At 42.2% G+C, this 12,280-nt stretch overlaps 1 protein-coding gene across 1 annotated transcript; it reads right to left on the bottom strand.

Annotated features, from left to right (window-relative positions):
- Nucleotides 1-1,134: 1,134 nt before the first annotated feature.
- CRYGN (crystallin gamma N) lies at nucleotides 1,135-11,284 on the bottom strand. Its single transcript, XM_051962364.1, has 4 exons — nucleotides 11,222-11,284; nucleotides 10,659-10,907; nucleotides 8,701-8,846; nucleotides 1,135-1,385 (listed from the first exon to the last, which is right to left on the bottom strand). Exons 1-4 carry the CDS (start codon nucleotides 11,282-11,284, stop codon nucleotides 1,250-1,252), a joined length of 594 nt encoding a protein of 197 aa, XP_051818324.1. The 3' UTR covers nucleotides 1,135-1,249.
- Nucleotides 11,285-12,280: the final 996 nt, after the last annotated feature.

The raw sequence follows: 12,280 nt of genomic DNA, 5'->3' as shown, positions 1-12,280 counted from the left end.
CCTCAGGTAGGGAATTGTCTGTGTTTGTTCTTACGATTCTTCTGAAACAAATATTCCTATATAAAAGCTCATCTGAAAGGTAATTACATAGAACAGGAATGTTGGAACATAAATCAAAGACTACAGACCAAACACTCCTGAAACTCCATTTATAGGTACCAGGGAACCCCGGAGAAGGGGTAAAGAAAACATACCAGGCTGTGGGACCAGAGGAATCCTTCTTACACATGTATTTAAAAATATAACTCATCTATTCCATTCTGCCAAAGGGGTCCATGACACTTCTGTTTTATAATATGAATACTGAGGTTCAGAGGGATTTGATGACTTGCTCATAAAAAGGCTAAAAAGTAAAGTAGGGATTTGAACTTAGATTCTATATTCAATTCTTTTTGCTTTCTGCTTCTGTCTGGATCTAACTGGATGATCTCTAAGGGCCCTCCTAGGAATTGAGAGGGATCTTCCTGCTCTTTTAGTATAAAGCAGATCCCTCAACTTCTGGTGCCTTTTCTCTTTAACCTTGGGTATATAATATCTTGTATGCAATGGCTTCAGATTTCTCTGTGTTTATTCTGTTTATATTCTTGTATATGCTTCTATATGTTCTCCCCATTAGAAGGCAAGTTCCTTATTGTTAGAACTTGGGTTCGAAGTAAAATCATGGGGAGAAGGGGAATGAATCAAGTATGAGAGATCAAGAAGTTGATATTCCTCAATGAGTTCCTTTACTCACTGTTTTTGTGCCCTCACTAGTGGGCCCACATAGGCAATTAATAAATGCTTGTTCATCCATCAGTTCCCAGACCTGCATCTATATCAGGGACTCCAGCTGCAGCATCGTCTCCTCTCTGGAGGGTGACTGGGAACTAAGAATTAAGCCCATTATTCTCCAAGGGTGACCCTCAGTAACACACCAGGTGGAGTTAAGGATGTAGGAGAAACTGGAATTTCTTGGAAGGAGACTTCCCAGGGCAGATGCCTGAGTTTGGCCACTTAGGGGAAAAGAGAACAATGGTTGGGAAATGGGAAGAGAGGAGCCTCTAAGACCCAAGATTGCACAGCCCACACGCCAAGTTACATCTTCCCTACAAGCCAAGGGAGAGAAAAACACTCGGAATCCCCAGTCAGTGTGTCAGCCTTTATTCCCCACTGTCTCCTGGGAGCGTTGGTTTGGGGAGACCAGGGCAGCCCTCGGGTGGTCCTTCGGGGGCCCATCCCTCCAAGATGGCGGCAGAAGCATCGGGCCCAATTAGAAGAAGTTGACAACTTTCCGCAGGGACTGAACGTTGGCGCTGTGAGCCTGCCAGTCATTGAAGCTTCGGTAGTCTCCCCTCTCCACCACGTACATGTGGCCCCGGTAGTTTGGTTCTTCATAAAGCACCCACCTAGGACAAAGGAGACAGGGGTGGGAGAGCCTGAGAAAGAGGGAGACCTAGCCCGAGGAGGTCCAATTCTGCCCCTGCAGAACCTAGCCTGAGCTGGAGGACCAGGTTCCAGACAAGAAGGCAGCGCCCGCTGGGAATTCGGTTTTCTTTTGTCCCTTTGGTGGTTCTGCACAGGGCCAGCTGGAAAATCCCAGACCCAGGATCTGGTCGGAGAAGCACCTAAGGTGGAGACTCTAGCCATGGTCTGTGCATCCAAGCAGGTCCCGCAGAGCCCACCCTGCACGTGGGGGGCGATTTCTATTCTCCTTGCCTTTAATGTTCCTTGGTTTTCTGTGAGAACATTAGCTAGAGAGCAGAGAAGGGATAGCTTTCTCTGATTAGAACATTATAGTGTGAGAAGAGGGAACACAGTAAGTTTTGGTGGAGGGAGAAAATAAGAGAAGAACGGAGGTATATAGTGAGCCATCTATGTTCCATCGGGGCCCCGAGCAGCCATCAGACTGGAGGGCTTGGGCACCTTGGGCTAGGGCCAGAAGAGACTGGGTTGGAAGCCATAAATCGTGACCTTACCTACCTCATGGATTTCCCAGAATCCATCACCCACCTCCTGGGACCCATCACTGACCCTCTCAGGGCCTCAGGTGTTCTCTCCTATAAAATGTGCCTTTAAGGGGGTGAATAGGAATGGGCGATTTCCAAGGTTCTTCCGAGCTCTCACATTGTATGATTCTCTAGCTTCTGCCTCTTTCCTATCTCTGACTCTCATACATGCCCCCCGACTCTGTCCTACTAATTCCCAACGCCTTTGGCTCTTGGATAAACAGCAGGTAACACGGGCTCTGGAAATAACCTTAGAGACATCTAGCCTAATGGGAACAAATGGGAAATGACTTGCCCAAAGCCACACAGCTAATTAATTTATCCTTCAACCCACCAGTCAAGAATATCAGCCTGTGGGGATGGGAAACTGCAGTGGAGATTGTTTCACCACTTTGTGCTTTACTCTCAATGGGCATTACTGAAATCCTCAACTCAGACTTATCTGAGAGATGTGGGAGGGAAGGAGAAGGGGGAGAGGGTACAAGGAGAGAAGAAAGAGGAGTAAGAGAAGGAGAGAAGATTGGAAAGGAGGAAGAAGAAAGGGGGAGAAAGAGACAGAGAAACAGAGACAGAGACAGAGACAGACAGGGAAACAGACACAAAGAGAGACAAAAAGAGATTTAGAGGGACAGAGACAGAGAGAGAGACACAGAAACAGAGACAGAAACAGAAATACATAGAGAAACAAAGAGAGAGAGGGCTCTAGATGAGAGAGGAGAGAGAGGGAGAGGGGGAGAGGGAGAGGAATGGAGCAAGGACTAGCCAGAGGGCTCCAGTGTGGGGAGAGCTCACACTGAGTTGGCTGAATTCCCAGGCCCTAAGCCAGAGCAATCATCTCATTTCCATAAGCCCTAAGTCCACCCACGACCTCAGGCTTTGGGCGACCCCCAAAAGCTTCACTTTAATGTCCTTCTCCCCCGCAATGAACCAATGGGACTTGAGTGTGGGAATGTCCAAAGCAATGCCCTGAGACAGAGCATGGTGCTCAAGGTTTCCATAGACTCATAATGCAGTGCACGAGAACAGGGCTGGAACCCGAAAGAAAGATATTTTCCCTCCTCTTCCCTTCTCCTTTCCAACCCCCCAAACTCCAAGTAGCACCATGATTTACAAAGGGAGGTGATAGAAAAGTGGGGGTTTGGGGGAAGGGTGAGAGAAGAGAAAGGAAGGAGGATGGAGAGAGACAGGAAAAGATAAAGGGGGGTTAAGGAAAGGAAAACCAGCCTTACTAAAGAAAGACACTGATGGTGAAGAGAGAATTGAAGCTGGGTTTTGGGGTGGGCAGCCTGAGGCTGGGATACCCACTGCCCCTCCCTGAGGCAGCCATTAGACCAACCTCATCAGAACTTCATCCCAGAAGGGGAAGCTCTTATGGATATGTTCTGTTAGGACCATTTTTAAGTTAGATTTTGGTTACCCACCAGCACAGACAGAGTCCTCCAGTGCTCTATCTCAGGATAGAGTTTAGGGAAAGAATGGTTAGGAAAGTGTTAGCCAGAGCAGAGCACTTCCCATCCTGAGCTCTCTCAGGAGTCCAGCCTTCTGGGATGTCATTCCTGGAATTCATTGCTGTTGCTCCAGAGGGAAAAAAAATCCTTGGCATTGGCGAGCCCCCCACCCCCTTCCGGGGCTTACCCTGTGGGACAGCTCTTTCCAGACTGACCCTTTTCCTGCTGTGTCAGGTTTTGAGAGCTTTTCTTTTTTTTATTTGAATAAATTTCAATCTCTTTATTTCTTCCTCATTTCTTGGTGGCTCACTCAGTCAGTCAATTGAGGGATTTCAAGTTGCTTTCTGTACAGGGCCAGGTGATAGAGAGGGCTTTCTAAAAGACCCTGTTGAGCCGATTAATGACTATCCTTAGTAAATTAAACAATTCCAGTCCCGAAGAGTTAGGTTCCATCAGCTCCGGGTATAGGCTACCCATGAGAGAAGAGAGAGGAGAGTCAGAATCAGAGGCAGAGAAAGAGAAAGAGCTTCAGAAAGACAAAGAAACAGATCAAGAAATAGAGGGAGAGGGAGAGAAAAGAATACAAAGTGAGAAAGAGAGTCGGGGAGGAAGGCAGAAAAAGAGATGGGGAGAACAGTCACACTGAATTCAGGATGTGAGACATGAAGTCAGCTGGACACAAGGCCAAGTGCAAAGGAGACTTTCCTTTGCTCCTCTCCCAGCCCCCTTGCAATTAAATTCCCCTCAAAATTCTGCTGATTTGAACAATGGGTTCAATTTCTTTGGGGTGGTGATGTTAGACCTTAAATTCTGTGTCAAGAAATAAATGGATTCCCTCACAACTGGTCTTGAAGTCATTTAATCAGGAGCAAGAGGAAGTTCTGCTGCTACAAGCTTTGATGGGAGGAATGGAAATGGCTTAGGGTGGAGACATCATTGCCTTATCTCCATCAAATGGTAATATTATGCCTTTGAATCAGTAGAGCTCTTTCAGGAAGAGACCTAAGAAATCTCCTTGTCCAGCCATCCTGACAGGAGTCCTCAAACTTTTTAAATAGGGGGCCAGTTCACTGTCCCTCAGACTGTTGTAGGGCCCGACTATAGTAAAAACAAAAACTTTGTTTTGTGGGCCTTTAAATAAAGAAACTTCATAGCCCTGGGTGAGGGAGACAATCGTCCTCAGCTGCTGCATCTGGACCGCAGGCCTTAGTTTGAGGACCCATGCGATCCAGAACAAATGAGTGTCCTGTTTCTGTTTGAGCGTTTCTAGTGATGGGAACCTCATTACCTAACAAGATGACACATTTTATTTTCAAATAATCCCTCACTGATAGAATATTCATTCTTATATGGAGCCCAAACCTGTCTCACTGGACTACACATACCAAGTCTGTGATAACCAAGCTGTGATCATGTCCCAGCCCTCCTAAAGTTCCTATTCTCCCAAGTAAATATTCCTGGTTCCTGCTACCATTCCTCCTATGAAAATCTGAACGCCATGCTCCTTATGGTCTGACCCATGCTGAGTGCAGTGGGATTATTGCATCTCTTGTTCTGAATACTCTCATGCCATTAACATCATGCTAGCTTTTTTAGCAGCTACATCACATTGCTGACCCACAGAAATTCTAAGTCACTAAAATACTTCATTTTTTTCTTAGACACTACATTTTCATCTAATTCTGTACTTTTGAAATTAGTTTTTTGCTCCTAAGTGTGGTACTTTATACTTGTTCATATTGATTTTCGTTATATTAGATTTTAGAACATTATCACAATGAATTCAGGTCTTTTTTTGGATTGAGATGCTGTCATTCAGTTATTATTTAACTGAACTTTACATCATCAACAAATTCAATAAACATGTTATCTACATCTTCATTCACAACATTGATTAATATAAAAAATTAGAATAGGGCCAAGCACAAAACATTGTGGCATTCCATGATACACATCCCTTCAGAGTGATTCTAACCATTAGCTAGTAATAATAGCTAATATTTATATAATGTGATTTATATTTATATATATATTTCACATTATATATGTGCGTATATATATATATAATTTATATAATGCTTTCAGTGTGCCAAGCACTGTGTTAAATGTTTTGTAATTATGATCTCATTTGATTTTTCTCAACAACCCTGAAAGGCAGGTGCTATTATTATCCCTATTTTACAGATGAGAAAATTGAGGCAAACAGGAATGAAGGAATTTGCTATGGGTCACACAGTTAGTGTCTGAGGGTGAATTTGAACTGAGAACTTTCTGATGCCCTACAATGAACCAATCTATTGGCCAATAAAGATTCTTTGAGGCTGTTGACTTAACCAGCTATATCTCCTTCATTACACTATAATATAGAGGTGTTGGGTAAGACACTGCCTGTTTTTTGTATATGTCAGAGCCAAGAATGGCTCTGTTATTTTAAAATTTAAATTAAATTTTGTATATTAAAATGTAAAAACTATTAATTCATGGACCACACAAAAACAGACCATGGATAGTATCTCGCCTTCTGGATGGCTCCCTATGCACATTTCTCAATTTTGTCTATAAGGATAGCATGAGATATATATTTTTTCAAATGTTTTCCTAAAATTTATAAGGAAAGATCACTACAAGGGAAGTCTAGAAACCTGCATTCAAATCCTGACTGCTTAACAAGTATGTGACTTTGGACAAATCATTTACTCTCAATTTCTACACTGGAAAAATGAATGGTTGGACTTAATGATTTCTAAGGTTCTTTTAGCTCTGACATACAAACTGTGATTCTGGGTATATCTTGCTTTCAGGGAACCAGGTTGGATATTAAAAGTCAAACTCAATATTTTTGAGTGGCCAATCTAGAATTCAGAATTCTTGGTCCAGAGCCATCTCTCTCTTTCTCCAATAGAATGCTGGATTGAAAATATCTAGATCTAAATTCTTGTCCTAGTTGTCTCCTAATTAGTGACTCTGGGAAACTCTCTTCCTCTCCAGAAGTGTGATTTTCCTATCTGTAAAATGAAGGGGGCGGGTTCAATGACCTCCTCGGTCCCTGTGAGCTCTATTATTATCCCATAATACTATTTTTCAAATCATCTCTCCACATTCACCCTCAAAACTCACTTCCATCTTTCTCTTATTCTTGGGCTTTAAAGCAGGTCCAAAGAAAGTATTTCACCCAGGTGCTAGTGGGGAGAGATCATCACCAATTCTTGGGATGACCTTGGAAACTTCCTTGACTTGATGAGATACTGAAGAAGACTATAACATCAGGAAGGTGATGCTATGACATCCAAGTGAGTTGGATTGAAGTTGAGAGGGCTGTGCAAGGTCACCTGCCTCACTTTCTCCTCTGGAGTCATCCAGGTCCAGTGGCCAGGTATGGATGGAGATTTTTACATCCTACCAGGACACATAGTTTCCCCTAGATATTAGCAATAACTTCCCTAAATCAATGAAGTAATATAATAATAATAGCTAACTCTTTAAAGTTTGTAAAGTGCTTTACATATGTTATCTCATTTGATTCTCACAATGGCCCTATGAGATAGGAGCTATTGTTATCCCCATTTTACAGATGAAGAAATTGAGATGGAGAGAGGTTAAGTGACTTTTTCAGGATTACAGAGATAAGTATCTGAGGCAAATTTAAACTCAAGTCTTCTAGATGAGGATTCTAGTTCTCTATCTACTGTGCCATCTAGTTGTTAATTCCTTCCTCCCCCAGGCTTTTTCTATTGGTATTATAATTAATAGATGTTCCTTCTATGATTAGATTAGAAAGGGCAAATTATACTAAGGGATTGATGATCGATATTAGTTTAACATGTTCTAATTTTGAGGGCACAAATTTTCAATAGAAAACATCAAAAGCAAAGGAATAACTTTCTAACAGTGGAATTTTAGACATTTCAGCACTTCGGCTGACTGGGAATAAATTTTCTAGGCAGTGTTTCCGTACCATAGGGGAATGGTGCAGAAGCCTGGACTAGAGTAGAGAATACCCTAACTCCATTTAAAGTCTCTAAGGTGTTGACCAAGACCAATGTCCAGAATGTTCTCTAAGCCTGGAAAACCCACTTTCCTTCTCTTTCCCTTTTCTCTGTCCAAATTCTTATTTTATCTTATTTCTTACATTGCCAGGGACCAGGCAGCTACACTACCTCTTAGCTGCTCTGTGCCATGTGCTTCACTTCCTTTCTCCCCTTCACATGTTAGAATGTCAGCTTCTTGAAAAGGACTATTTTACTTGCTTGTATTTATATTTAGTCCAAAATACAGTGTGTGACACAGAGCAAACTCTCAGTAAAGACTCTATCATTCTGCCATCTCTCTATCATACTTCTATATCTAGCTCTTCTCTCATCTATTATCTATATTTCTATTGTCTGTCTTCTATCATCTATCAATATCTATCATCTATTATCTATCTTCCTCCTACCTATCTTTCCATCTATCATCTATTTATCTAATCCATGGTCAGGACTGCTATGTTGCCTCCAGGAAGTCATTTATCATTTAGCACATCCAACAGTATCCAACCCTTCCTTCCCTATCTCTATCCCCACCACTTGATCTTTTTGTGACTACCTCTGAATACAGAGAGGGACTCGCTTGCCATTAACTTTTCCTGCATAGGAGGCCCGTGAGAAGCTGCCACCTAGTTCAGCTATGGTACAGAGCCCCCTGAGTATTTCTCTCTCTTCCTTCCTTTCTTTCCTTTCTTTTCTTCTTTCCTTCCTCTCTCCCTCTCTTTTTCTTTCTTTCTTTCTTCCTTCCTTCCTCTCTCCCTCTCTTTTTCTTTCTTTCTTTCTTTCTTCCTTCCTTCCTCTCTCCCTCTCTTTTCTTTCTTTCTTTCTTTCTTTTTTTGCTTGCTTGCTTTCTTTCTTTTTCTTTCTTCCTTCCTTCCTTTCTTCCTGAGGCAATTGAGGTTAAGTGACTTGCCCAGAGTCACACAACTAAGAAGTATTAAGTGTCTGAGATAAATTTGAACTCAGGTCCTCCTGATTTCAGGGCTGAAGCTCTATCCACTGCTCCAACTAGCTGCTCTACTGGAATAACTTTCTAATAGTGAAATTTTAAGCATTGTACCAGGAAGATTAACAGGGAAAATAATACCCAGGAATACCCCTTAAGCCATACTCACTCCTCCTGTGGATGGGACAAGCTCTTCTCCAGCCTGGGAATCCTTCCTCCTCTGCCCCCAAATGCAGCAGTAGCTCTAAAGCCATAGTCGGCCCTCAAAGCCCCCTTTTAGCCTCTAGTTTACTCACGCTCCATCTCCATACACCTTGACGGCATTGACGCAGTTCTTGGCCCAGCCCTGGCTCTGAAGGAAGGGGCAGTCTTCTGTAAACTCCAGGCACTGGCCCGTGAAGTTGCAACCCTCAAAGATCTCCAGACGGTAGTGTTCCCCATGCTCCAAGGTCAGAAGGATTTGTGGGGGCAAAGAGGAGAAGAAGGAAATAGTTGAGTTATTGGATTTGTTTTTGATTTTGTGCCTCTCTCTCCAACCCAGAAAAGGAAGCAATAACTATGTGGAATCTTAGGACTATAAGGGACCTTAAGGATGGTCCTTATCCTTTTTCAATGAGTGCCCTCATTTCATAAATGGGGGGAAAAGGGCCAGGAAAGGCAGATGACAGGATCACAGAGGGACCTTGTCGGTGACAGAGCAGGGATTAGAACAGGAACCTGTCCACCACGTACTGCTGCCAATGAACCAAGTGTGTTAGTAGTCTTCAGGAGGCCAAAAGGTGCTTTAAAAAGGCAGTGAAATTAATAATGACTTGTGCTGGTCATTTTGCTTTTTCAAAGGGTTTTCATAATCCTTTGTTCCTTATAATATCCACTAGTGCCCCCAGAAAATTATCCCTAGTTTTAGAAATGGAGAAACTGAAGGCAAGAAAGACTCAAGGAGTTGTCAAAGACTATACACACAACTGCTGTTTGCCTCAGCTTCCTCATCTGTAAAATGGGGATAATAATAGCACCTACTCCCCAAGGCTATGGTGAGAGACAAAGGAGATCATGAGGATGAAGGGCTTATTTAGCACAGTCATCATCATCATCATTATTATACAGCAACTAAGGACAAACAGGACTAGAACCCAGATCTCTGAACTCCTAATCAAGGTGTCTGTCATTATATTATGTGCTATACACACACATATACCAAGACAAGAGAGCAATTCTTGCCATCTATAACTGTCACAATTTACCTAAGTTTCTGGGACTTAGCTAGAAAAATGGGCTATGTATCACAATCTTCTTTTTCTGCTCCACTTTGAATATAAAAATGTTCTTTTTTTTGGTATCATCATCATTACCCCTACCACCACCATCATCATCATCATACTGAGCTCACCAGGCTTTTGTGAGCAAAGTGTTTTGTAAAAATCAGGACAAAGTAAAATGTGAATCATTATTGTTGTTAGTAACTTGTATATGTCCCTTCCCACTTTCCCAAGAAGGCCACATGCCATCCATTATAGTGTGCCCAAGATTTTTTAACTTTAAAAAAAGGAATAGAAAACTTTTATTCGAACCTGAAGCCAAAAATATAAAGTAGACAATAAAGATCTTTTTTTGTTGAAGCCATTGCTGGGATTTGCATCACCATTCATTTGGAACAGGAAATACATATCTTTGTAAGATAACGTACATATCCGGAGGAAAAAGAGAGAACATTGTTCTAATACCCTGACCCTAAGGGTCCTTTGGTGTTAGCTAGAATAAACTCCTTTGGGAAGCTCTGGACTTGGGCTGCACATGAATCTGTGATGCAAGTTGGCCCCATGGATATTTTTTGTGAAAACAGCATTCACAAAATACCTAGTATATTTTTCATATAAATAGCATTATGCTGACTTCGGTGCCAACAATTTTAATTCCTTTCTCCAACAGCCATGGCCTTGCTGCGATGCTGGGAAATCACTGTTAACCATTTGAGTTGCCAGAGTGCAGCTGGCTTTGCAGCAGCTTCAGGCCCAACTTTGCTCCTGCGTCCGAAGGTGCTTCCAGGGCCCTGACCCCTACATCTTTGCCAGGGCCTTCGGGTCACTCGGCTGGACAAATCCAGGACACAAGGCTCACAGCTGGACAGCCCTGTTGGATCATTTCCGAGCCTAGAAAACCTTGTCACCTTCTACCACGGGATTAGGAAATGCTACTGGGCAGTTCCTGCTACCACCTTGTGGCTCAGAAAGCCCGGGCCCAGGCGGGCACTCACCATTCCCACAGGCCGGCAGGAGCCCATGTGGTCGTTGTGGCCGTTCCAGCGGTAGAAGTCGGGGTACTCGCCGCGCTCCAGGACGAACTGCTGCCCTCGGAAGTCCGGGTGGTCAAAGCAGATCCAGGCGCCGCTCTCAACTCGGATGGAGTTGACCCTGTTCATGAAGCCTCGGTCTTGGAAGTTGTCACAGTCCCCACAGACCTCCAGCTTCCGACCCGTGAAGTACTTGCCCTCATAGAAAATTATCTAAGGGTTTGATGGGAAATGGGCCAGTTTAGGGAACAGAAGCAAAGAATTTTCTCCCTAGTAGAACAGTGATCAAAGGACATGAACAAAAAGTTTTATAAAAAGGAATATAAAATGCCAAGATATATATGTACTGTGTATTATATATTACATATAGAACAAATACACACATTATATATTACATATACAATAACTTCACACACAGTGTATATATTATATTATACATATCCGAATGTCCAACAGAGCCACTGGAGCAGCATTATGGTCAGCCCTGTGTTTTAGGAAAATCAACAGACAAACCCCTTTGATTCTACCTTCACACTTGTCTCTGACTGTTTTCCCTGCCTCAAGCTTCCCTGTTCCAGTCTAGCCTCCATTCAGCCGCCAATGATCATCAGGGTTGATCATCCCCCTACCTCTGGGAGTAAAAATAAAGTTCTCTTTTTGGTTCCCAAAGCTCTTCATGACCTGCCTCCTTGCTACCCTTCTAGTCTTACACTTTGCTCTCCCCTAAAGGACAGTTCAATCTAGTGATACTGGCTTCCTTGCTGTTCCCTGAACAAGATACTCCACTTTACAACTGCACATTTTCACTGGTAATCTCCTAGGCCGGGAATATTCTCCCTTCCATCTCTGCCTCTGGACTTCCCTGACATCCTTCAACTAAAGTTCTACCTTCTACAGGAAAGAAGTCTTTCCCAATTTTACTCATCATTCCCCTCATTCCACCACTAGTGTCTCCTTTCTGAAATCACCTTTTGTATGTCTTCAATGCATATAATTGTTTGCATGTATTTTCTTCTGTTAGAATGCCAGCTTCTTAAGAACATAAACATGTTTTTACCTTTCTTATAATCCCCAATGATAAGCCTGGCTCATAGTAAGCACTTAATAAATGCTTGTTGGCTTGAATTGACTTGTTAAACATACAACTATGTACAAATTGTTTTGTATTATTATTGCTTTTTTATTGCATTACTATGTATTGTATTATTATATTAATTTATTTTTGTACATTTTGTATGCCCCCAATAGAATGTTGTTTCTTGAAGAAAGGGACCTTTTTCTTTTATCTTTGTATGTTTAGTACCTAGCACAATATCTTGTATATAATAGACTAGTTATTTGTTGAGTTGAATCTTTAAAAAAAACCTACCCTCAAGGAACTTACATTCTAATGGTTGTGAGGAATGTGCCTTGTAAATAGTAACAGACTATTAGACAGACTATTAAATATTATTATAATAATATTATTAGACAGATTATTAAATAGACATTTAAATAGGCTATTGTCATTCTGAGATTCTACTCTATTCTCCCTAATAGATAGATACATAGAGGAATATCTTGAAATCATAGAATCTGTCTGATGT

The sequence above is a fragment of the Antechinus flavipes genome, chromosome 5, assembly GCF_016432865.1.
Source record: "Antechinus flavipes isolate AdamAnt ecotype Samford, QLD, Australia chromosome 5, AdamAnt_v2, whole genome shotgun sequence".
Lineage (NCBI taxonomy): Eukaryota > Metazoa > Chordata > Mammalia > Dasyuromorphia > Dasyuridae > Antechinus > Antechinus flavipes.
The sequence above is the reverse complement of the archived record's forward strand: the minus strand, read 5'-3'. Positions and strand labels throughout refer to the sequence as shown.